At 42.1% G+C, this 27,072-nt stretch overlaps 1 protein-coding gene across 6 annotated transcripts in view; it reads left to right on the top strand.

Moving 5' to 3' along the window:
• Positions 1-4,636: 4,636 nt before the first annotated feature.
• Positions 4,637-27,072, top strand: part of LOC144500475 (methylated-DNA--protein-cysteine methyltransferase-like) — a 422,956-nt gene continuing 400,520 nt past the window's right edge. For 2 of the 6 annotated variants that reach the window (XM_078223457.1, XM_078223453.1), the window contains exon 1: positions 4,637-4,724. Coding sequence is in view for 1 of the 6 variants with exons in the window: in XM_078223452.1 (XP_078079578.1) it covers positions 4,775-4,896 (122 nt within the window). In the remaining 5 variants the exon portion in view is untranslated. Of the gene's footprint in view, positions 4,725-4,750; positions 4,897-5,036; positions 5,135-27,072 lie in introns of those variants that run through there. The other 4 variants (XM_078223455.1, XM_078223452.1, XM_078223454.1 and 1 more) reach the window with 4 other exon arrangements.

Raw genomic sequence — 27,072 nt, forward strand, 5'->3', positions numbered from 1 at the left:
TCGAACCCGGGACCCTGGAGCTGTGAAGCAGCAGTGCTAACCACTGTGCTACCGTGCCGCCCAGGTGCACAGTGTTATGGGTAATGTATTAGCATGGATAGAGGATTGGTTAACTAATAGAAAGAGTGGGGGTAAATGGGTGATTTTCTGGTTGGCAATCAGTGACCAGTGGTGTGCCTCAGGGATCAGTGTTATGACTGCAATTGTTTACGATTTACATAGATAATTTGGAGTTGGGGACCAAGTGTAGTGTGTCAAAATTCGCAGATGACACTAAGATGGGTGGAAGAGCAAAGTGTGCAGAGGATGCTGAAAGTCTGCAAAGGGATATAGATAATCTAAGTGAGTGGGCGAGGGTCTGGCAGATGGAGTACAATGTTGGTAAATGAGAGGTCATCCATTTTGGTAGGAATAACAGCAAAATGGACTATTATTTAAATGGTAAAAAATTGCAGCATGCTGCTGTGCAGAGGGACCTGGGTGTCCTTGTGCAGGAATCTCAAGGAGTTGGTTTGCAGGTGCAGCGGTAATTAAGAAGGCAAATGGAATTTTGTCCTTCATTGCTAGAGGGATGGAGTTTAAAAACAGTGAGATTATGTTGCAGTTGTATAAGGTGCTGGTGAGGCCACACCTGGAGTACTGTGTACAGGTTTGGTCTCCTTACTTGAGAAAGGATATACTGGCACTGGAGGGGGTGCAGAGGAGATTCACTAGATTGATTCCGGAGTTGAGAGGGTTGGCTTATGAGGAGAGACTGAATAGACTGGGGCTATACTCATTAGAATTCAGAAGAATGAGGGGAGATCTTATAGAAACATATAAGATTATGAAGGGAATAGATAAGATAGAAGCAGGGAAGTTGTTTCCACTGGCGGGTGAAACTAGAACGAGGGGGCATAGCCTCAAAATAAGGGGAAGCAGATTTAGGATTGAGTTGAGGAGGAACTTCTTCACACAAAGTGTTGTGAATCTGTGGAATTCCCTGCCCAGTGAAGCAGTTGAGGCTACCTCATTGAATGTTTTTAAGGCAAGGATAGATAAGTTTTTGAACAGTAAAGGAATTAAGGGTTATGGTGAGCGGGTGGGTAAGTGGAACTGAGTCCAAAAAAAGATCGGCCATGATCTTATTGAATGGCGGAGCAGGTGCGAGGGGCCAGATGGCCTACTCCTGCTCCTAGTTCTTATGTTCTTTATTTTAAATCTGTGTCCCATGGTTATTGATCTTGCTGCAACTGGAAACAGTTTCTTCTATTTATTAAAGACCGTCATGACTATGAACATCTCGATCAAATTTACTCTTAACCTTCCCTGGTCTAAGGAGAATAACCCAAGCTTCTCCCTCATCTTTAGTACCATTTTAGAAAATAATTTCTGCATTCCCTCTAATTCTTGAGATCCTTCCTAAAATGGGTTGCACTGAGTTGAGTTCAATTCTCCAGCTGAGGCCTGATTAATGTTTCATCAGTTTTACCATACACTCCTCAATTTTGTACTCAGCCCTCTATTAATGAAGCTAATAATCCCAAATATTTTTATACTAGCCTTCTTAGTTTGTCCTACTAGCCTCAAAGATTTGTGCAATGTACCTCCAGATGCCCCTTTTAAAATTGTACCATTAGTTTGTATTGTTTCTCTGCATTCTTCCTCCAAGGTGGCTCATTTCATATTTCTCTGCATGAACTTTCTTTTTTTACTCATTCATGGGAATCATTCACAGGTGCCACCAGTAAGGCCTGCATTTAGTGCCTGTCATTAACTGTCCTAAAGGTGGTCATGGTTAGTTGCATCTTGAACTGCTGCAGGCTAAGTGTTGAAGGTACTCCCACAGTGCTGATAGGAAGTGAGTTCCACTTGAGAGTTTTTGGAGTTGCACTCATTCAGGTAAGTGGAAGTTTTCCATCACATTCCTGATTTGCGTTTTGTAGATAGCGGTAAGGGTTTGAGAAGTCAGTGGTGAGTCACTCACCACGCAATACTTGGCCTCTGGCCTGTTCTTGTAGCCACAGTATTTTTGTGGCTAGTCCAGTTAAGTTTCTGGTCAATGGTGACCTCCGAAAATGTTAATGGTAGAGGATTCAGTGGTGGTAACATTGTTGAATGTCAAGGCGGATCATTAGATATTTGCTTGTTGGAGATGGTAATTCCCTGACACTTATTTCACTGATGTGGAGATGCCGGTGTTGGACTGGGGTAAACAGAGTAAGATGTCTCACAGCACCAGATTAAAGTCCAACAGGTTTATTTGGTAGCACAAGCCACTAGCTTTTGGAGCGCTGCTCCTTCATCAGGTAAGTGGGAGTTCTGTTCACAAACAGGTTTGTGAACAGAACTCCCACTTACCTGATGAAGGAGCAGTGCTCCAAAAGATCATAGAAGATCATAGAAACCCTACAGTACAGAAAGAGGCCATTCGGACCATCGAGTCTGCACCGACCTCAATCCCACCCAGGCCCTACTCCCATATCCCTACACATTTACCCAACTAATCCCTCTAACCTATGCATCTCAGGACACTAAGGGCAATTTTTAGCATGGCCAATCAACCTAACCCACACATCTTTGGACTGTGGGAGGAAACCAGAGCACCCGGAGGAAACCCACGCAGACACGAGGAGAATGTGCAAACTCCACACAGACAAAAGCTAGTGGCTTGTGCTACCAAATCAATTTGTTGGGCTTTAACCTGATGTTGTGAGACTTCTTACTTATTTCACTGCCCAGGTCTATGTATGTCCTCCTGAGGTCTGTTGTTATCCTCTTCACTGTTTACTGCATTTGAATTTCATATCATCTGCAAACTTTGAAATTACATTCTATATACCCAAGCCCAGATCATTAAAAATACTTTAAAAACAGCAGTTGTTCTAAGACTGAACTTCTGGGGAACACCACTATATACCTTCCTCCAGTCTGAAAAACAACCTTTCACCACTATTTTTTGCACTCTTTCCTTAACCACCGCCGGCTTTAGCCCAGAGGCTTTACTTTGGCCAACAAATAAATTACGTGATATCTCATCAAATGCCCTTTGGAAGTTCATAGCCAAAACATTAACCATGCAACCCTTGACAATCCTCTCCATTCCTTCAAAGATCTTGATTAAGTAGTCAAACATATTTTGTTTTTAACAAATCCAAGCTGACTTTCATTTACTGGTCCATACTTTTCCCAATGCCAATTAATTAGTCACAGATTATTGCCCCTAAAGGTTAGGCTGATTGACCCATTATTGCAGATTTATCCTTTGCTACTTTCATAAACAGGATGTAATAATTGCAAACCCTCCAGTTCTCTGGAACCACCCTCATATCCAAGGAGGACTGGAAGATTGTGGCCAGAGTCTCCAACAAATTCCATCCTTACACAAAGAACACAAAGGGTGGGATTTTCCAACCACGTTCACCCCAAGACCGGAAAATCCCACCCGAGGTCAGTGGACCTTTGCATGGTCCGTGTCCTGCCTGCAGGCGGGAGGGGAAAATTCCGCCCAAAATATAGAAGCAAGAGTAGGCCATACAGCCTGTCGAGCTAGCTCTGCCATTCTATATGATCATGGCTGGTCTTGAAATTCAACTTTCCCACCTGCCCTCCATATATATCCCTTGATTTCCTGAGACCAAAGATCTGTATATTCCAGATATAATCAGCAATGGAGCATCCACAACCCCCTGGAGTAAGATTCAAAGATACGCAATGCTTTGAGTGAAGAAATGTATCCGTATCTTAGCCCTAAGTGATTGTTCCATTATCCTGAAACTGTGCCCATGCTTTAGATTCCCCAACCAGCAGAAAGAACCTCTGCCTCTTACATCCTGTCCAAACCAAGTGACTTTTCTCCTCTGAAGTAGATGGATAAAGGAAGAAAAAAAATGTAATGTTACAATCCTTTGAGGCACAACAAACAATTGCAATATTTGCAGGGATGGGTCTCCAAATTCTACCTTACAGAACCTTTGGATGAAACAGTTTTGCTGGAACATGAAAACTTCAGATAGTGGAAATTAGAAATACAACGTGGTTAGCCTCAGTGCCAGGGACCGAGGTTCAATCTGGCCTTGGGTGACTGTCTGTGTGGACTTTATACATTCTCTATGTCTGCGTGGGTTTTCTCCAGATGCTCTTGTTTCCTCCCAGTCCAAAGATGTGCAGGTTGGTTATGCTAAATTGCCACTTAATGTCCCAGGATGTATGGATTAGGGGAATAGGGGCTGAGCAAATGCTCTGTTAGAATCAGTGCAGACTTGATGGGCCGAATGGCCTCCTTCTGCACTGTTGGGATTCTCTGATGCTATGAATAAAGAAACACTCTCATTTAGGTACCAACTAGTGTATTTTCAGAAATTAACTCTTGGTGTACATATTTCAACACTTCAATATTTTTAAAACAATAACAATAAGGCACTTACTCGGAAAACAATGAGATAAGACTGGCTGCCTCTTACTGCCTTTGCAGCCTAACCTGCCTGATAGGGAAACAAGTGATTTTAGAGTTCTCAAAAGAACATGTTATCATGACTGATAGCAACACCGAGCTTTCAATTACAAAAAAAATTGGCACCAAAGTTCTGGAAAGAAGTCTGGGTAAACACGCTGAAACGAAACAAAAATGCAACTAACAGTTAGTTGGGGGGGATTAATCTGCGCAAACGCAAGTTTCGGACGGAAGTTGAAGAAGTGAGAGGGGTTAATATTGCTGTTCTCTCTCAGTGTGAGGCGAATAGAGGGTGAGTGCACCGTGACACACACACACACACCTGAGAGGGGGTCCGAATTAATGAGCGGGGTGCGCGTGGCCAGGGCAGCTGCCAGGGGAAACTTTCTCACTCGGGACAGCAGGACAAGGCTGCCGGGGATCCAGCTTCCCCAGAGGAGAGAGAGAGGAGAGGGGGGAGTTCAGTAAGTCTCTCTCGTCAGGAGGCATTTCTCTCTTTCTGGTTCGAGTCGTGCAAACAAAATAGAAAGTTGCGTTTGCCTCTTGTTGTCTCCCACGTGACGAGAGAGGCAGTCGCGCGCAAGCTCAGAAAGGGATACTTTTGTATCCCGGAATGTATCCATAAATTCAGTGGGCCGCGGGGTGAAGGAGCTCAAACATCGCCCTGCTCCCCAGCTCATTCATTCTGCTGCTGGGCACAGGGTAACTTCAAGTGTATGATAGACAAACCCGGATCCCTCTCCTCCCCCCGTCATTGCATTGAACCCCTACTTCTAGAATAGGCCTCAACAGTTGTTCACTGTTTTAGCTTCATAAACATTTAGCCCATTGTAATTCTTTGCTCAGAATTCCTTAGCCGCACAATTCTGTAGAAACAGCCAATTTTTTTTTCTCCCTCTCATTTTTACTGATTCTACTGACATCAGCAACCCCCTACCACCCCCCCCCCCAAAAAAAACCGCACACTGCTCCTTTTAAAGGAAAATAATGCCGCAGAGAGAGAGACACTTGCACTCTGCCGAGTCCCAGAACATTATAAAAAGCCGTGCCACTGACTGATCCATAGTCTGAGGGCTTCTCTGTAGAGCTCTGCTGACTGACATTTCAATGCACGGGTACACTTTGCTGACAGGAGGATCCTCGTGGAGTACATTCACTAGTCACCAATGCAGTGCTGTAAACAGACTAATCTATGACTAGTGAACATACTCCAGGTGGATCTCCTACCTGACATTACTGGCACTGGTCTGTTTCACTTCAGTGAAGCATTAGTCAGTTGGGTTTTATGGAGATGTCCTTTGACTACCAATTATTATCCAGTCTTAGAAGTATGTTAAAAATGAAATGCTCTGGGATGTGTAAGAGGGTAAGTACTTTACATTAACAGTACTTATCCCTGTAGTACTGTTCTTTAAAGAGTTTTCAGCATGTAGGTATAGAAGACTCAGTGAGCAGCTTAATAGCATTGTCTGCTGTGTAGTGTTCTTTGTTTTATATTGAAATAATGGTTGCATAACCAATCACTTGCGAAGTCAGTAGAATCCCAAGATTCTACTACAGTCAGTAAGTATTTCTGGAGAACTTTTATGTGATGGAATGTACTGTGTTTATATAAATCACTTTGCAAAGTAGAGTGTTTACTATTGTGCATGATTGTTCTCTCATCTGTTTTTCAGGGTTAGTGAGTTATTAGTTTTATCAGGACTCTGATTAAACTGTTTAAGTTGTCACTTTTATTAATTTATCCCTTTTTTAAAAAGGCCGAAGAACACAAGAATATGTAACCCAAAAAAGACAGATGTTAACAGTAGCATTATATGTAATTCATGTCTTAATGCATATCAAAGAGCAATAATTAGATGTAGCAGTTAAATTTGGCTTCACTCGTTCACTTGTATCTCCTGAAAACTATTGCTTATGCTTCAGTGTCAACCCACAAATCTACCTTTTAGGAACCTACATTGTAGTCCTTGGACTGGATTTGATCCAGTTCCACATTTTCTTTCCCTATATGTCAATCTGCATTTGAATATTTGGTGTGCAGCTTGGAGCTTGAGTACAGAACTATTCAGAAGCACTGCACAGGGCATTAAGATGATCCGAACAGACATCAAGTTCATGTCGTTATGGACTGAATGGCCAAAATAGTGAGGAAGCCATCTGATTGGCCAGCAAGATCTCCCTGTTTGACCATACGTTTGGTCACTTGTCCTAAAACTTATCCACGTGGCTTGGTGTTATACTTTCTCTGGAATTGCTCCTGAGAAGCACCTTGCGATGGGATTACTATGTTAAAGACACTGTACAAACACTAAACTTTTGTTGTTATAGAGTAGGTCCTTCATTTCATTGTCACTGACATGGCTGATTGTCCACGAATGTACCCTATAATGCTTTATGTAATTTTATTGACTGAAATTAAGTACAAATAGCTGAGTATACTGTTTACTCAACAAAGATTGACTGTGTGGGATATGATTTGATTATTTTTCAACGTATATTTAGAAATGCAATTTTTTGAGAGGGACCAATGCATGTACTTGCATCATTCTCCCTAATTTGACTTCTATATTGCACACCTTATTTTTCCAAAGGTCGGGTTTATGACCAACCACCGTAAAGCCAGGACCCATGCATGGGCTCCCCCACAGCAACCAGCTGTATTGGCCTTTGATCCCAAACGTGAGGCACCTGAATCTTCAGTGTTCATTTGCTACTGAATGTTCCAGAGGCGAATGTCCCTGAATGAGATTGAAAATGGAAAGGTTGCTAAGAAGTTTGGAAAATTTTGGGATCATTATTGCTTGAATATTACTTTTTTGACTTGGGTCAAGTTCATCCTCTTGGATGGAGATGATGTGTAGCACAGGCTGATGAGACTTTTTTACATTCTGATCTAGTTTCGATTGTAAATAATTAGTTTATACGGGGAGAAAAGTTGAGAATACAGTCCAATAATTACAACACATGTACTGTTGTTATAATAAGCAAAATGGAGTTGCCTAACGATAGGTTTGTGGGAATTGCACTTGAAAACATCAACATTTTGGCTTGTGGTCCAAGACCAGGGTTTTCAAGATTCTAGTGCAATTTCAGCAACATGTTGAACAAATTGTCAAAAACAAAAGCCATTACATGGGAACAAATTGCAAAGAGTCGAAAAACAAACTCCATTACATATGAAATTCACAGCAGTGATCACTTCATCTTGTTCCACATTGCAAAATTCTTTTAGCTCTGTCTTCAAAATTTAAATGACTTAACTGTTATGCTTGTTTGAAATTCTCTGCACCTGTTTCGGCTCAGTTTTCATTCAGCTATTCATGTTTATTTTTCCCCATAATTCTTGTGCTATTTCATCTATTTTAGTTGCGCCCGTTTATTTACAGAATGTCTCTGAATGTTTGCCCTCAACCAAGGTGAAAGAAGTCAGTGCACAGGAATGGAATCTTTCCAAGTTTGACACCCAGTGTCAACAGTACGACACTGAATCTGCGAATAGCACATGATGGACGTGGAGCAAAGTTCTTTGTTTGCTGTCCCAACAATGTAATTGAACCCCAAACCCAAAAGACAGGAACATTCCGAACTGAAGCATTTCCCATTTCCGTTTTCCATTTGTCTTGTGGCCTCACTTAATGAAACTTCGTAAAAAATTTTGCGAAGTTTTGTGGATTAATGCCAATTAGGACCTGGATTCGGAATGTCTCCGAGTCAATTTACTTTACAAAATGTGCCATTTACGAAGGGAGGGAGTTTTTTTTATCTTATCAGTCTAAGCTGTATTTAAGGCCCATTTAAAGAGATCAAAGATTAGTAGCTGTGCACTAATGCTGATATTGTTACTATTATGAGGTTTGTTTGACTATGTTTTGGAAAATTTAAGGTAAATTTGAAGGGGGATCATGTGACCTGTTCTAAAGTTTGCTTGATGATCTTGGGTTGTGATTGTTAGAGGTCAAAAGAAGGCTTAGCTTCCTTTATTGGGATGGAAGTGCTTGGAGACAGTGGCAGCAACTTTGTGTTAGACTGAGAATCTTCAACATCCCAGAAAAGTGTTGAGATTGACTGGTTATAAACAGCTGTACTTTAAATTGTCTATTTGGTTCCAAGATGAAAGAGAGTTGGGATTGGAAGGATAGCTAAATTGGTCTTTTTACCTACATACATTATCCATGTGATTCACATTACCATGGGGAAAGGTGGAGGAAACCATTGTAAAAAATAGGTTACAGGCTTTCCTAGAACATTACTGAGTGTCAGTGTTTTCAGTCTGACTGAATCCGGAAAAGAAGGAGGAGCTAAGGCCAAAAACGTTCTTATGGTTTGCTGTGCAGGAATGTGAGTAGAAGTTTGTCAAAGAGTCATAGAGGTTCACAGCATGGAAACAGGCCCTTCGCCCAACTTGTCCATGCTGACCTTTTTTTAACCACTAAACTTGGTCCAATTGCCCGCGTTTGGCCCATATCCCTCTATACCCATCTTGCCCATATCCCTCTATACCCATCTTACTCATGTAACTGTCTAATGCTTTTTAAAAGACGAATATGTACTCGCCTCTACTGCTACCTCTGACAGCTCATTCCAGACACTCACCACCTTCTGTGTGAAAAAATTGCCACTCTGGATCCTTTCGTACCTCTCCCCTTAATCCTATGCCCTCTAGTTTTAGACTCCCTTATCTTTGGGAAAAGATGTTGACTATCTAGCTGATCGATGCTTGGATTAAAAAGACCAAATTCATGGGGAGTTAAAATGAGGCTGGAAGAGTCTACCAGCTTCGGCTAGAGAGGGATAGACGGAGAGTCTTCAGAGAAAGAAAACTTCACTGTTCATGACAGTTCTAAAATTGCAAGTTACCTGTTTGAGAAAATAAAAGAAAGGAATAAGCTCTAGGGAGCTAAGAATCACTTTGGATTGATTCTGGGGAAAACTGAACGTCTACGTAAAAGTCTGTATGAAGTATACCTGTGAATTGTGTTTCTCCAGTTGGGTTAAGAATAAGAAGGTGGGTATTTCACTCTGTAGTTTGAAGTATAAGTTGCCTGCAGAAATAATGTTTAATTCATTGTTTTTTTTAACTCATTTGTTGCAGTGAAAGTTTTAAAATGTGAAATCTTGTTGTGCCATACAGCTAAAAGCTGGAGGTTCATTTTTTTAAAGCAAGTTTTTTTTAGTTTCTGTGGGTGACAGTAAATAATTTCACGGGAATCCGCTGCTTCCGAAAACCTTGGGCAATTCTCCGTGTGCAAGTTTAGGAAGTAGGTGTTCAAAATAGGGAACCATAGGAGGGACTCCTTGCCAATAGGGGGACATAGGGAGTTTCAAGCAAAGGCATCTGGTAGTGATCAGAAGTGGAAAACAGGATGGTGTTTTCCTTCTCTGTTCCTAGCCTAGAGTCAGAAGCTATTTATGGTATTTTAACTGCTCTGCTAGAACATTAGGTTGAATTTAGGACTGCCCTTGGTCAATGTGGTTTGTTCAGTAAGGAACTATGTGTTGCATTCGCCCTGAGCTAATGGGGAGCCTCATCTGCTTATATATATAGTAATGTCTCCATAAATCAAACTTGATATATTGAATGTTTCAGTATATCAAAGCTTTTGGGCCTATTAGACCCTTGATCTCAAGTTGCCATGAATTTAATTATTGCTTTAAAGAAAAAAACGTAGCAGAGCCTTATTTGGTTGTTTTATTTACCTATTACTTACCTAATGGATATGTTGCAGCAACAATGGCAGTTCTAGAGTATGTGCCTTCAATGGCATGTCACATTCCGAGTCGTTATTTTTTTCATGGATGCCGGAGGAACTTCATCAGTAATAGCTAAAAGGCTGTAATATGCACTCGTCTTTCATTAACCGATCTGATTAATTGGGTTCCAAAATTGTTGTGAGGAATAGAAACAAGGGAAAATGAAAAAGGAAAGGTTGTGCAAATTGTAGCAGTGTTAACTATTTTGATGAGATTCATGCACTATAGCATTTATTCAGAGGTATGGCATATCTTTGAATAGGATTTAATTGTGGCTGAAAAGGAAGGTAAAATTCAAGTTTGGATGTAAGATTGATGGTAAAGTTCAGACAAATCAATGAAGAACAATTAGTTTTTGGCCACTGTAAGAAGCATTGATAAAGTGGTTTGCTCAAATGAGAACAAAGAATCCTGCCAGTGACATTCCTTGTGGAAAATGCAAAACAGTTAGTCAGGCAACTTGGATTTGTTGATGACACGTTGAGAGTCACATTGGCTGTACAGTTTCAGATTGTTACATAAAGTAGTATTTCAAATGATCAGCGGACCTCAACTCTATTACTCTGGAAATGAGGAGATTGGCTCATGTGAATGGAACAAGATGAGTAAACATGCAGCGAGCAACCATTGCCGCCACTATAGCTATGCAAATGAAGCAACTACTGAAGAGACTGTTGTGCTTGAGAAAATCAATAAGCTAGCAGATGAAAAATGTAAACTACAATATGAGTGTCAATATGTAGGAATGTATTTTTGTTTCTCTTCATTCCTGGGATGAGAGCATCACTGGCAAGACCACCAATTATTTCTCGTCTCTAATTGATTTTGAGAAAGGTATAGTGAATCACTCCAGGTCCATGCGTTGCAGCTGCACCCACAAGGCTGTTAGGAAGAGAATTCCATACTTTTAATTTGGCAATATATTTTCCAAGTCAGGATGGTGTGCAACTTCGGGAACTTGGTGCTGGTGTCCCCATGCATTTGCTGCACTTGACCCAGGTGGTGGAGGTCGTGTGTTTGGAAGATGCTGCTGAAGGGGACTTGCTAAGTGCTGCAATGCATCTAGTATATGGTACACACTTTACCATTGTGCACTACTGGTAGAGTGAGTGAATGTTTAAGATGGTGAAAGGCATGCTGATCAAGCAGGGTGCTTTTTCTTGGATGTTTGTTGAAGTTGCACTTGTCCAGCCAAGGGTGGGGTGGGGGGGCGCGGGGGTATTCCATCACAGTTCTGATTTGTAGATCGTGGACAGGCTTCTGGGAGCCAGGAGTTAGTCTCCCAGCCTTTGACCTGCTCCTGCATTAACAGTAGTATGTAGCTGGTCCAGTTAAATTTCTGATCAATTCTGGCCCCCAGGCTGTTGATGGTCATGGGGATTCAGTGAAGGTAATTTTGTCAGGGGGAGATTGTTATATGCTCTCTTGTGTGGCCTGCTTGTTACTAACCACTTGTTGACCTAATCTTGAATGTTGTGCAGGTCTTGGTACATGCAGACACAGATTGCTTCATTATCTGAGGAGTTGCAAATGGAATTGAATGTTGTGCAAACATGAATGTGGATCCCCACTTCTGACCTTATGATGGAGGGACGGTCATATCTGAAGCTGGTTGAAACTTTGACTGTGACCTGAGGAACTCCTGCAATGATGTCCTGGGGCTGAGATAATCGAGTTTCAACAATCATAACCACCACCTTTGCCAGATATGTCTCCAGTCATTGGAGAGTTTTTTCGTTGACTTAATTTTATTCGGGCTTCTTGTTGCCACACTCAGTCAAATGCAGCTTTGTTGTTCTTGCAGCATGTATGGACAAAAGTGGGGCCTGTGGTGGGGGTGATTGAACTGACTATGGAACGTTGGTAAAGGAAGCCATTCAAGTGGAGGGACTTAATAGGAATGTAGCAATGTAGAGAAGAGTATAGTTAGGGTGACAGACACAGTTCTCTGCAGGGAAGAGCGAGTGTCCAGATGCTACATTGCCTGCCTATGTCCTGTTTGGGACATCTACTCAGGCCTAGAGAGGAACCAGCAGTGGGAAGGAGAGGATCCATTTCTCAGGGTCCATGTAGGTACCAATGACATAGGTAGGACAAGAAAAAAGGTTCTGCGTGAGATGGAGGAGCTAAATTAAAAAGAGGAACCTCAAAGGTAATAATCACTGGATTATTATCTGAGCCACGAGCAAATTGTCTGATGGTAAGTAAGATTAGAGAGTTAAATGCATGGCTGAAAGAATGGTGTGGGAAAAATGGACTTTGATTCATGGGGTTCTGGCATCATTAGTGGGGAAAGTGGGAGCTGTAACAGTCTTCACCTGATCCATGCTGGGCCCAGTGTTCTGCCGATTTATAAAATCAGAGCGGTAGAGAGGACTTTAGTGGAGGTGAGGGATCAAGTAAGTGAAGATGTGATGAATTAAAGAGAAAGGACAGGACAAGAAAACAAGGGAGCAATATGAGATTTGATAATCTCAGTGTGGCAGAAATAAGTGTGCGCCAGCAGGTAAGGCTAAAGGTTGTGAAAATAATAAGGATAGAATTAAAGGCACTCAATTTGAATGCACACAGCATTTGAGGGTGGCATGGTGGCACATTGGTTAGCACTGCTGCCTCACAGCTCCAGGGACCCGGGTTCAATTCCTGGCTTGGGTCACTGTCTGTGTGGAGTTTGCACATTCTCCCCATGTCTGCATGGGTTTCCTCCAGGTGCTCCAATTTCCTCCCACAGTCCAAAGATGTGCGGTTTAGGTTGATTGGTCATGCTAAATTCCCCATGGTGTCCCAGGATGTGTATTTTAGAGGGATTAGCGGGGAAATGAGTGGGATTGTGGGGATAGGGCTGGGGTGGGATTGTTGTCGGTGCAGGCTCCATGGGCTGAATGACCTCCTTCTGCACTGTAGGGTTTCTATGATTCTATGATTTGCAGCAAGGTGGATGAATTGTTGGCAGATATAACTTAATTGCCATTACAGAGATGTAGCAGGATGGCCAAGGTTGAGAACTGAATGCTCAAGGGTATTCAACATTTAGGAAGGATAGACAAGAAGGAGGTGGGGTTGTGCTATGAATAAAGGATGGGGTCAGTACATTCATGAGAGGGGACCTTAGATTAGAAGTTTAAGATGTAGAATCAGTTTGGGTGGGACTAAGGAACACTAAAGGATAGAAAACTTTGATTGTTGTTTGTAGGCCACGAACTAGTACAGTTAATGTAGGGCCCAATATAAATCAGGCTGAATTTTACGGCCCCTCCCATCAGCGGGATCTTCCAGTCCTGCTGAAGTCAATGAAGTTTCGAATGTCTCGCCTCATTTTGACCTGCCCCACCACGATGGGACCGTAAAATTCCATCCAGGAAATTCGAGGTGCATGTAACAAGGATAATACAGTAATCATGATGGACCTCAATCTACATATGGACTGGATAACCTTAATTATCCTGTTGTGAATGAATTCCTGAAATGTATACAAGATGATTTTCTATAATACCATGTTCAGGAACCAACTGGAGAATGAGTTATTTTAGATATAGAGTTGCACTTGAGAAGGTGGTGGTCCCTGAGATGTAGGTACACCCACAGTGCTGTTAAGGAGGGAGTCCCAGGATTTTGACCCAGCAATGGTGAAGGAAAAATGACACATTTATAAGTCAGGATGGTCAGTGCCTTGGAGCGGAACCTCCAGGTGGCAGTGTTCCCATATATCTGCTGCCCTTATTCTTCTAGATGGCAGCGGTCGTGGGTTTGGATGGTGGGTCCCTTACAGCCAGAGACAGGAGAATTTGAAATGGGGAATAAAGAAATGGCAGAGAAACTAAACAAATACCTTTTCTCTATCTTCAGGGAGGAAGATACAAAGAACCTTCCAGAAGTATTGGGAACTTGAGATTAAGGACCTAAAAGAAATTAGTATTGATTTTAAAAAAAAGTACTGGAGAAATTAATCTGACTGAGAGTTTATAAATCCCCAGGACCCGATGATCATCAACCCAAATGAGATGGCGAAAGAGATAGCGGATGCATTAGTGGTCAAAGTTCAAAATTCTGTCGGTTCTTGAATCATTCCTTCAGATCAGAAAGTAGCAAATGTAACACTAAGAAAAGAGGGAGAGAGAAAACAAGGAACTACAGACTTGTTAGCCTGACCATAGTAGGGAAAATGCTAGACTATTATAAATGAAATGATAACTGGACACTGAGAAAATAATTGTAGGATTGGGCAACAGTAAATGTAGATTTATGAAAAAGAAGTCAGTTTTGACAAAACCAGTTGGAATTTTTTGAGGATATGAATGAGCAGAATTGACAACGGGGAGCCAGTGGATGTGGTGGATTTTGATTTTCAGAATGCTTTCGATAAATGCCCCACCCAAGGGGTTAGTAAGCAAAATTAAAGTACATGGGATTGGGGTAATATACTGGCATGGATTGAGGATTAGTTAATGGGTGGAAACCAAAGTCCAATAATAAATGGCTCATTCTCTGTTTGGCAGGCCATGACTAGTGAAGTACTGTAAGGATCAGGGCTTGGTCCCCAGCTGTTCACAATCTATATGAATGATTTTGATGTGGAGATCAAATATAATATTCCCAAGCTTGCTGAAGACCCAAAGCTTGGTGGCAATGTGAGGAGGATGCAGAAAGTGTTCAAGGGGATTTAGACAGACTAAGAGGGCAAGACAGCAATGAATAGATTTCTAGATATTAAAGATATCAAGGGAATGGGTATCGTATGGGAAAATGGCATTGAAGTGCAAGATTAGCCATGATTTAGTTGAATGATTGAGCAGGCTCAAGGGGCTGAATGGCCTATTCCTCCAATGTACCTATGTCTGCACCAAGATTTTAATCAGGTCTAGAGCATTGGGTTATCAATTCTGTCATTGATTAGCAAACAGCAGCAGAATGGAAGCACTTGATTATTTTTGGATCCTGCTTCTGGTCCTCTATTAGCTGGCCAAAATTTGACTTTTCAATTAAGTCAAGGCATCTTCACATTCTCCGACAGGCCTTGAGGAAAGTATGCAAGGAATGCCAGTCTGTCAAAAGCAGCTGTCAGATGGTAAGTGCTGCTTGATAGCACTATCAGTGACACTTTCCATTACTTTGTTGATTGATTATACTGATGGGGCAGTGATTCGTTGTATTAGCTTTATCCTCCATTTTGTGGACAGGTGATACCTGGGCAGTTTTCCACTCTGTCGGGTCAGTATTGTGTCTGCGATCTGTTGTGGAGCACAAGTCTTCAGTACTATTGGTGGGATTTTGTCAGGGCTTATAGAGTTTCTGTATCCAGTGCCTTCAGCTACTTCTTGAGACCACATGAAACTGGATCTGTGATGGTGGGGACTACAGGAAGAGTCAAGGATGGATCTTCCACTTGACACTTCTGGCTGAACATAATTGAAAATGCTTCAGCCTTGTCTTTTGAACAGACATGCTGGCCTCTGCCATCATTGAGATTCGGATATTCATGGAGCCTCTGAGGTTTTGTGAGGGGGGAAGTTGTGTCTCACTAACCTGATCGAGTTTTTTAAGGAAGTGACGAAGATGATTGAGGGTAGGGCAGTGGATGCTGTCTACATGGACTTCAGTAATGCCTTTGACAAGACCCCTCATGGCAGACTGATGCAAAAGGTGAAGTTGCACGGGATCAGAAGTGAGCTGGCAAAATGGATACAGAACTGGCTTGGTCATAGAAGACGGAGGGTAGCAGTGGAAGGGTGCATTTCTGAATGGAGGGCTGTGACTAGTGGCGTACTTCAGGGATCAGTGCTGGGACCTTTGCTGTTTGTAATATATATATTTGGAGGAAAATGTAACTGGTTTGATTAGTAAGTTTGTGGATGACACAAAGGTTAATGGAATTGCAGATAGCAATGAGGATACAGCAAGATGTAGATTCATTGGAGACTTGGGCAGAGAGATGGCATACGGAGTTTAATCCGGACAGAGGTGAGGTAATGCATTTTGGAAGGTCGAATACAGATGGGAAATGACCAGTAAATGGCAGAACCCTTAAGAGTATTGATGGGAAGTGGGATCTGAGTGTACAGGTACACAGGTCACTGAAAGTGACAACACAGATGGAGAAGATAATCAGGAAGGCATATGGCATGCTTGCCTTCATCAGCCGAGGCATTGAGTTTAAAAATTGGCGAGACATGTTTATAGAACCTTAGTTTGGCCGCACTTGGAATATAGTGTTCAATTCTGGTCGCCACAATACCAGAAGGATGTGGAGGCTGTGGAGAGGTTACAGAAAATATTTATCAAGGTGTTGCCTGGTATGGAGGGCATTAACTAGGAGGAGAGGTTGGAGGAACTTGGTTTGTTCTCACTGGAATGACGGAGGTTGAGAAGTGACCTGATAGAAGTCTACAAGATTATGATGGGCATGGACAGAGTGGATAGTCAGAAGTTTTTTCACAGGGTGGAAGAGTAAATTACTAGGGGGCATGGATTTAAGGTGCGAGGAGCAAGGTTTAAAGGAGATGTACGAGGCAAGCTTTATTACACAGAGGGCGTTGGATGCCTGGAACTCGCTGCCGGGGGAGATAGTGGAAACAGATATGATAGTGACCTTTAAGGGGCATCTTGACAAATACATGAATAGGATGGGAATAGAGGGATGTAGTCCCTGGAAAGGGAGGGGGCTTTAGGTCAGACAGGCAGCATGATTGATGCACACTTGGAGGGCCGAAGGGCCTGTTCCTGTGCTGTAATTTGCTTTGTTCTTTGTCCTCCTCCTTCCATTAATTGTGCAGCACCATTCACAACTGAATGTGGCACATTTGCCGAGCTTTAGCCTGACCTATTGGTTGTGGGATCACTTAGCTCTATCTATATCTTCTGCTGTTCCATGGTGCGTGCATAATAATGTCAAGACCTATACTGGAGTTACAGATCTAGGAATCATAGCCCATAATTTCCAGGTTCCCCAGCGTCACATTTGGGTGGGTACCCCAATAATGTGCTGGGAAATCCCTTTAGGAAGTTCCCATGTAAGGTTTACCTGGCAACTGCCAGAAGTGCTAACTTCTTCTGGACGATTACGATGGGCTGGGAACCATCTGACAAAGTGACTTAAATTGCTAACTTCAGATGGTTCTGCCACTTTTACCCTGATAGTTACTAGTTACTCTGAGTTAGAAGGAGTCAACTCCAGAGTAACTATCTAAACACCCAGCCTCGCACGGGACTCCCTCTCGCGCTCGCTCGCTCACTCTCTCGGGCTTGCTCACACTCTGACCCCTCCGACTCCAACCACTCCACTCCTCCCTCCGGCTCCAAAGCCCCTCCCAGTCCGGGACATCTCCCCCAACTCGTCTCTGATCTGGGAATGCAGCCCCCCCCCCCCCCCCACCCTCCCCTCCCAGTAGACCACTTACCTTTGAAACTTCCCTCCTCCCTTGTCCCTGTCAACATTACCTTTACGGCAGCTCTTGCAGGAAGCAGGGCGTGTTTCTTACTTTTCTGTGCCCCTGTTACCCAAGTGAAGCTACCGGTGGCACGCTGCACTGCTCCTCTCTTACCCAGTCTGGGTGAGGAAAGTTGGGTGAGACAGGAGCTTTGGAATCCCAGCTTGGGTAAGTCTATGGAAGCTGCAGGCTATGTAAGTCATTGTTGCAGCAAGGGTTGAAAGTAAAGTTAGTAAGGAAAGAACAACAGTATGATTGAAAGGATCAGCCACTCAAGGCAAGTGTTGGCAGTGGCAAATGAACTGTTTGGATTTTCTGGAACATTCAATAATCAATAAACAATAAAAGAAAACATGTCTGCCAGACAACATTAAACAATTTGATTTGGTGATATGCATTGCATAGTATTCTGGGTAGATTAGAATCATAGAATTGTAATTTTTTAAACACTAGGCAGTATACAGTACATATTGCAAATGTTTTATTAATGTTACTTTAATGCCTTACATCACTGTTTAAATAAATCAGTTAATATGTTGTATAACATTTATGGCTGCAATTACGGAACAAAACCGTACAAGTTTAAGAAGGTCCTGAGTTGCTTTATGAAGAGAAAACATCAATGGAGTTATCCCAAGCCATTTTATGAGGGAATAAGGTGTTGAAGTCGGGTGAAGGAGAAGTAGGAAAGATGGACAAAACGCTGTCAAAATACGTGCAGATTAATTTTTTTAAGATAAGAGCGTTAGGGGAGGAAAAGACTTGTATTGATACTGCGCTTTATCATGTCTCTCAGAAACATGCCAAAGCACACAGAATAAATTACTTTGGAAAATGCATTGGCATGTAGCAAAAACATCAGCAGTTTTGCATTAAAAAATTCCTCCGATAACACTGAACTGAATGACCACTCATTCTGTTTTTAATGGTACATTAGGGGAGCAAAGTTAATCAGGATACCAGTGGTGGTGTGGGGTCAATGATGGTGAGGCATGTTGATGACTGGAGCATGGTGGGGCAGAGTTGAGAGAGAGATAGTGATTGACCGAAGGGAGGCCAGAGGTTTCCTTAAGGGGCTGGGGGAGCACCAAGCCTCGTCCTGGTTGACAAGAAGGATTGTAAAAAGCATATAACCTTCTGGAGCACACAGTTTCATTTTGCTTCCAAGTTCTGTGGGACGTGGGAAATCTGACCTGTGGAATGTAAATTTAAATCAGGTTCTAATACCACTGTGGGAGTTTAATTTAAATAAGTTCATGAAGTGTTCTGCCTTTCTAAGAGGGGACATTTGCAAACTACGCTATCTCCCAATGTAAATATGATGGCAGTTGCATGCAGATCATTTGTGTCGTGTTTATAAATACTTGACACTGCCCCCTTTGCATCCCCACCTGACCACCTTCCATCTGTTGTAGCAAGGAGGGGTGCAGTTAATAACAAGATCTAGATGTATTAATTTGTTCCTTCATAAGATTTGGCAAGATAAATACAGTTAAGTATTGTTTTCAGGTTGTCACTGCCTTATTGATTCATAAAAATTCCAGATTCCCTTCAGTACCATTTAACTGTATCTTAAATGAATCAGTTTTCTTTTCCATTTCCTATCCTAAAGATGGTGACTCCAAAACGTTGAACACTCACCAAGTGAAGATGTTCTGTCAGCAATCCTAAATTTAAGTTCTGTCATATAACTTTTTGTTCCGACTTAGTTGACCTTGAATCTGTTCCAGATTTACCATTTCAGTACCACTGAATAGTTTATGTATCCCCTTTCAATATTGTGTTTTTAAGACTTACCCCAGTTTCACCACCAAATCTTCTTATACAATGTAGAAACTCTGTGGTTCTTCTTGATATCACATTGTGACTGCTTCTCTTGTCTTGGTGATATAAGCAACATCGCTTTTGCACTATGCAATGAACTATACAGTGTGATTATGACACTCTCTGAGTTATTCTCTGCAGGCTTAGCAATAAATTCAAAATTTTTTAATTAATGCTCAACTTGAATACATGTAGGTTCTACTGTATCTGACAACTTTTAAGTGCCATAATTTATTCAATGCTCTACATTGTTCCCAGCTAATCAAAAATGAGTAAATGGTGCAAAACAACAGTCCTACTTTTTAGAGAAACTTCACCAAATGATATTGTCACCATAGAGAAGGAGTTATGCATTGGCAATATGCTCTAACCCACAACTTCTCTCAGTTGTTGCAGATTAATTGAAAATAATTCTTATATTTAATTTCTAATGGACTGATAATGTGGACAGTGCAGTGGTTATCACCGCTGCCTCACAGCGCCAGGGACCCAGGTTCAATTCCGGCCTCGTGTGACTGTGGAGTTTGGACGTTCTCCCCATGTCTGCGTGGGTTTCCTCCAGGTGCTCTGGTTTCCTCCCACACTTCAAATATGTGTGGGTTAGGTTGGTTGGCCATGCTAAATTGCCCCTTAGTGTCGGGGGATTAGCAGGGTAAATATTTGGCATTACACGGATAGGGGCTGGGTGGGACTGTTGTTGGTGCAGGCTCATTGGGCCAAATGGCCTCCTTCTGTACTGTAGGGATTCTATGATTCTAAATGGATCATTTAACAAAATAGTAAAGCTGTTGATAAGAATTGGAAAATTTATTCGATGAGATTGCTATTTTGACTGCAGTAATTAGACTTGACTCCTGTCTTGCAGTTGCGTTGTATGCAGTCACAAAGGCCTTAGCAAATATTAAATATGTTACATAATTTCTATATAGCAGTTTCGAATTAATACTTAAAGGAGCCTCAAGTCAAAGAAGAAGACACTCCCAAGATATTCGTATTCAATGAACCGGGGAAGGTTACTGAGATAAGGAGAGGTAAATAGTGGGATTGGAGCACAAGTATGAGAATTTTAAAATCAAGTTGTCAGACTGGTCTGAGAGACAATGTAGGCCAAAAAGAACAGGAATGGTGGGTGATTGTGACTCAGTTGAAGTCAGGATATGGACAGCAGGGTTTTGGATAAACTTAACTTAATGGAGAGTGGAAGATGTAAAGAGAGCAATGGAATACTTCATTCTGGAGGCATAGGCAGAAACAGGTGCTGTTACAGAAATTAAAGTACACAGTTTTTATGATAGAGAGGTTGTAAATTCAGCTGCCAAATTGGTCAACAAGGTTATTAGTGGTATGCTTTAGCCTGAAACAGTGGCCAAGGAAGTGAATGGAATTGATGGCTAGGGAATGGAGCTTATGGTGCAGCCATAGACATTGATTTCAGTTTTCTGTTTCATAGTAGGAAGCTTTGGCTTCTCCAAAGCAAGGATGTACAACATCGTGGAAGGGGTCAGAGAGATAATTGTGAAGTAGAGCTGTGTATCATCAACATAACTATGGGCATTAATTTCATTTTGGATAATGTTGCCAAAGGACAATATATGGATGCGAAATAGGAGGGTGGGGTTGGGGGGGTGGTGGTCAAGGATAGATGATTGCGGGACTCCACAGGCAATTGTGCTGGGGGCAGGAACAGATGCCAATGCAGGAGGTTCTCAGACTATGATTGGGTAGGTAAGGATAGATCCAGGCGAAGACACTTCCACTTAACTGGAAAATGAATGAGAGGCATCGGAGGAAGATGATGTGGTTAACTATGTTAAAGGCTGGTTGCATAGAAGCATCAAGTGAAATAGTGTGCCATGGCTAGATTTACATAGGATACCACTTGTGACTTTGATTAGTGTGGTTTCAGTGCTGTGGCAGGGAATGAAGCACGATTGGAAGAGTTCAAAGATAAAGTTGTGGAAAAGATGGGCAGACGTTTGGAGGGCAACAACATGTTCAAAGGTCTTTTGAGAGAAAAGGGAGGTTTGAGCTGAGGCAGTAGTTTGTGATGAAAAAATAATCTACAATGTTTTTACTTTTGAGGGGCATGTGATGACCAGTGTTCTCACCAAACTGCTTAACTGCATACTAGTGTTGGCGATGACGGCAGATTTGAATGGGAGATGGCCAGTACAAAGAACAAAGAAAATTACAGCACTGGAACAGGCCCTTCAGCCCTCCAAGCCTGCACCGACCATGCTGCCTGACTTAACTAAAGCCCCCTACGCTTTCAGGGACCATATCCCTCTATTCCCATCTCATTCATGTACTTGTCAAGACGCCCCTTAAAAGTCACTACCGTATCCGCTTCCACTACCTCCCTTGGCAACGAGTTCCAGGCACCCACCACTCTCTGTGTAAAAAAAATCTGCCTCGTACATCTCTTTTAAAACTTGCCCCCTTGCACCTTAAACCTATGCCCCCTAGTGATTGACTCTTCCACCCTGGGAAAAAGCTTCTGACTGTTCACTCTGTCCATGCCTCTCATAATCTTGTAGACTTCTATGAGGTCTCCCCTCAACCTCCATCGCTCCAGTGAGAACAAACCAAGTTTCTCCAACCTCTCCTCATAGCTAATGCCCTTCATAGAAATCATAGAAATCATAGATTCATACCAGGCAACATCCTGGTAAATGTTTTCTGTACCCTCTCCAAAGCCTCCACATCCTTCTGGTAGTGTGGCGACCAGAATTGAACACTATATTCCAAGTGCGGCCTCACTAAGGTTCTATAAAGCGTCAACATGACTTGCCAATTTTTAAACTCAATACCCCGGCCTATGAAGGCAAGCATGCCGTATGCCTTCTTGACTGCCTTCTCCACCTGCATTGCCATTTTCTGTGACCTGTGTACCTGTACACCCAGATCCCTTTGCCTATCAATACTCTTAAGGGTTCTGCCATTTACTGTATATTTCCTATCTGTATTAGACCTTCCAGAATGCATTACCTCACATTTGTCCGGATTAAACTCCATCTGCCATCTCTCCGCCCAAGTCTCCAACTGATCTGTATCCTCTGATGGTCCTCATCGCTATCCACAAATCCACCACCTTTGTGTCGTCCGCAAACTTATTAATCCAGTTACATTTTCCTCCAAATCATTTATTTATATATATATATATATATATATATATATATATATATATATATATATATATATATAAGGTCCCAGCACTGATCCCTGAGGAACACCACTTGTCACAGCCCTCCATTCAGAAACGCACCCTTCCACTGCTACCCTCTGTCTTCTATGACCGAGCCAGTTTTGTATCCACCTTGCCAGCTCACCTCTGATCCCATGCGACTTTACCTTCTGCACCAGTCTGCCATAAGGGACCTTGTCAAAGGCCTTACTGAAGTCCATGTAGCCAACATCCACTGCCCTACCCTCATCAATCATCTTCGTCACTTCCTCTAAAAACTCGATCAAGTTCATGAGACACGACTTCCCCTTCACAAAACCATGTTGCCTCTCGTTAATACATCCACTTATTTCCAAGTGGGAGTAAATCCTGTCTCGAAGAATTCTCTCCAATAATTTCCCTACCACTGACGTAAGGCTCACCGGCCTGTAGTTACCTGTATTATTCTTTCTACCTTTCTTAAACAAAGGAACAACATGGGCCTCTCACTAATACGTCCACTTATTTTCAAGTAGGAATAAATCCCATCTCGAAGAATCATCTCCAATAATTTACCTCCCGCTGATGTAAGGCTCACCGGCCTGTAATTACCTGGATTATTCTTGCTACCCTTCTTAAACAAAGGAACAACATTGGCTATTCTCCAATCCTCTGGGACCTCCCCTGTAGCCAGTGAGGATACAAAGATTTCTCTCAAGGCCCCAGCAATTTCCTCTCTTGCCTCTGTGTTCTGGGGTATATTCCATCAGGCCCTGGAGACTTGTCTACCTTGATGTTTCTCAAGAACCCCAATACCACCTCCTTTTTGATCTCAACATGACTCAAACTATCTACACATCCTTTCCCAGACCCATCATCCACCAAGTACCTATTGATTAGTATGGGGGCCGGGAAGGGAATTCAGCAGTTCAGAAGGAAAAGACTGGGTGCCAGGACTACTCCTTCAGATCCTCAAAGACTTCCTCCTGCCAGCTAATGTGTGTCAAGAGTTTGAAAGCTGAGAAGAGGAAGACATGCAACTCCTCCAAGGATTTTTCAGTAGAAGTTGAGTTTTAAGAATTTCAGGCATCTAGATAGTTATATCCAATTACAATAGGAGATGAAGGGAATCAACTATCTAGGAAAAGATATATCAAAACTTTCAGAAACTCTGTGGAGACGGGGGATTTTGTATTCCATTGGATGCTTCTTTCTAGTTGAATATGCATTGAGTTTTTCTTGGCAAGGCAGACCTCTATGTGGGAGACTTGCTGGGAAAGACAGAAATCTCATTGTGAGAGGCACTTTAGGCATGCTTTTAAAGGTACAGAAGTGAAATCTTTGAGTACCATGTAAACGTGTCTGATGTGCGTTAGCAGGCCAAGCTAGATTTCTGTGGTATTATATGCCGCTCTGAAGCTATTCATGCAGGGATCACAAATTAACACAACATAGGAAGGGGAATAGACCGTACAACCTAATGAGCCTGCTCTGCTGTTCAACACAATCGTGGTTAATCTTGGACTTCAACCTTCCAGCCTGCCTCCTATATCGCTTAATTTCCTGAGAGACCAAAAACTTATCTGTCCCAGATACAGTCAAATGATGGCGCATCCACAACCCTCTGGGATAGAAACATCCATAGATTCACAACCGTTTGAGTGAAGAAATTTCTCCTCAGTTTAGGCCTAAACAATCGTTCCCTTATCCTGATACAGTGTCTCCGTGTTTTAGATTCCCTAATCAGCTGAAGCAATCTCTGTGTCTACCTTGTGAAGCTTCCTCAGAACTTTGTATGTTTTGATTAGATCACCTCTCATTCTTCTAACCAGAGAATACTGACCCAATTTACTCAGTTTCTTATCGTATGATAGCCCTCTCATCCCAAGGATCAATCTAATGAGCTTTCATTCTACTACGTGGTTAAATAAAATTCAGCTATAGATGGCGAGTTCTATAAAATTACCACCAAAGCTATGGTGATCAGATATTTTTGCAATACAGGGCGGGATTTTTCACAGGCCCTCCGTGGCGTGTTTTACAATGATGAATGCGGCCTAGTAGAAATGGTCGAGAGCTTCAGATTTTTAGGTGTCCAGATCACCAACAACGTCTGCTGGTACCTCCATGCCAAAGCTATAGTTAAGAAAGCCCACCAACACCTCTACTTTCTCAGAAGACTAAGGAAATTTGGCACGCCTGCTATGACTCCAACGTTTACAGATGCACCACAGAAAGCATTCTTTCTGGTTGTATCACAGCTTGGTATGGCTCCTGCTCTGTCCAAGACTGCAAGAAACTACAAAGGGTCGTGAACGAAGCCCAGTCCATCACTCAAACCAGCCTCCCACCCATTGACACTGTCTACACTTCCCCTTGCCTCAGAAAATCAGCCAGCATAATTAAGGACCCCACGCACCCTGGAAATACTCTCTTCCACCTTCTTCTATTGGGAGAAAAGATACAAAAGTCTAAGAACACGTACCAACAGCTTCTTCCCTGCTGCCATCAGACTTTTGAATGGACCTACCTCACCTTAAGTTGATCTTTCTCTACACCCTAGTTATGAGTTATGACTGTAACACTACGTTCTGCAGTCTCTCCTTTCCTTCTCTATGTATGGTATGCTTAGTCTGTATAGTGCACAAGAAACAATACTTTTCACTGTATACTAATACATGTGACAATAATAAGTCAAATCAGATCTGATTTTGGTTGGTGGTGGGATCTTTCGGTCCTGCCGCTGTCATAAGTTTTTTCCCTTTGTTCGCGCCCTCCACTGTTGGGAACCCGTGGCAGGGAGTTACCGTTGGTGGGACCAGGAGATCCTGCTGGCAGAAATGGCCGGTAAATTTCGACCACTAACTACAAAGTACCTCATCCATTTGCTGGTGTATTGATTGTAGCGTGTCTTGATTTTGATGGTTGCTTGACTTACCTGACTAGTTGTTTGCCTGTTTGTGCAACATGGGCCCTCAATGCTGCAGAATAAGTTTTATTGTTAGTCTGCATGGCGTCATGGACTGAATTTTAATTTGTTTTTAAATTGTGGAAGGGACAAAATTTATATTTCAAACTCTATAACTTAACTGATTTAGTGTAAGCATCCTTTTCATTTTATTCCAGAGAATAAGCTTGCCAACATGCAGTCTGATTATAAATGGTACTGACCTCAGTTTTGCACTGCTAGTTCTTGCCAGTTCGAACTGTTTAATTTTCATCTACCCAGCTAAATGTTTAAATATTGCTCTTGAGGGTCATTCAAACATTTGCATTGTGAATGTCCTGATGGGAAAAGATTGCCAATAAAATATACTCAGTAAAGTTAACTGTGTGGTGCTTTGTATAAAATTATATTGCAGAATCCTAATGCTTGAACCTTCATTTTAAACAAAAATCTCACATACTTACTGAATGTATTGTAGTGCAAAGCCAAAAATTCACAAACTAAAGCGAGCCATGTGAACAGAATTACTTGCTGCAATTTTTTGCAATCAGTTCATTCTAACATGAGATTGACAGTCCTGCAGGGGTGGATCTTACTCCACATGATGGCCATGGCATTTCCCATCATTTACATGTTAGGAACTACAACCATCCATCTGGGTTACTTTGGCTCCTTAAAATTGGACAACCTAAATGGCCAAAAACCCTAAAGCATATAATGAAGCCTGACTGGAACCCAACAGTTGTTGGCATTTTGGCATTAGTGTGAGGATGAGGTGTTTCACTCCAGGTGTGATTCTATTGACACATTAGGATGCTTTTTTTAAAAAAAAACCAAACTTTGAATACTCAAACATGGTGAGCAGGCCGGTAAGTAAAGCTGAGTCCACCAAAAGATCAGCCATGGTCTTATTGAATGGTGGAGCAGGCTTGAGGGGCCAAATGGCCTACTCTTGTTCCTACTCCTAGTTCTTATGTTCTTATGACAAGATACAATTCTTAACTGCTAACCTATAGTTCCAATTTAAGCAATATTCCCCTCGTAGTCTTAAACTTCTCTTCAAAATCTGTTAGCAACACACAGGCTTGCTGCTGCCAGTTCATGGGCCTCCAGAACCCCTCTGGAGAAAGAGACCTATTTCTCCTAGTAGATCCCAAAGTAGATCTCCAGAGAGAGAGAGAAAAAGAGTTCCTCTTGCTTCTTTCAAAACCAAGCAGAAACTGTCTGCTTTCTCCTGTAAACTTGGATCCTCCCCTTCACATGACTCTACCTCTTGCCAAACACAACCTAATCAAACCCTACTCTGAAACTCCAGGGGAAAACCAAAATAAACAAAAATACATTAATTCATTAAAACAAACACCCCATTACCCCATCAATTATTAGCCTGCATTCTCAGCATGTAAACACAGTTGAATTTTAAACACGCCCCTGACAAGAAACATGATATAATACATTTCTAAAGGCACAGTATCATTTCAATAGAATTTGCATACAGGATTTAATCCTTACCACACAAACGTTTGCT

The sequence above is a fragment of the Mustelus asterias genome, chromosome 11, assembly GCF_964213995.1.
Source record: "Mustelus asterias chromosome 11, sMusAst1.hap1.1, whole genome shotgun sequence".
Taxonomy (NCBI): Eukaryota; Metazoa; Chordata; class Chondrichthyes; order Carcharhiniformes; family Triakidae; genus Mustelus; species Mustelus asterias.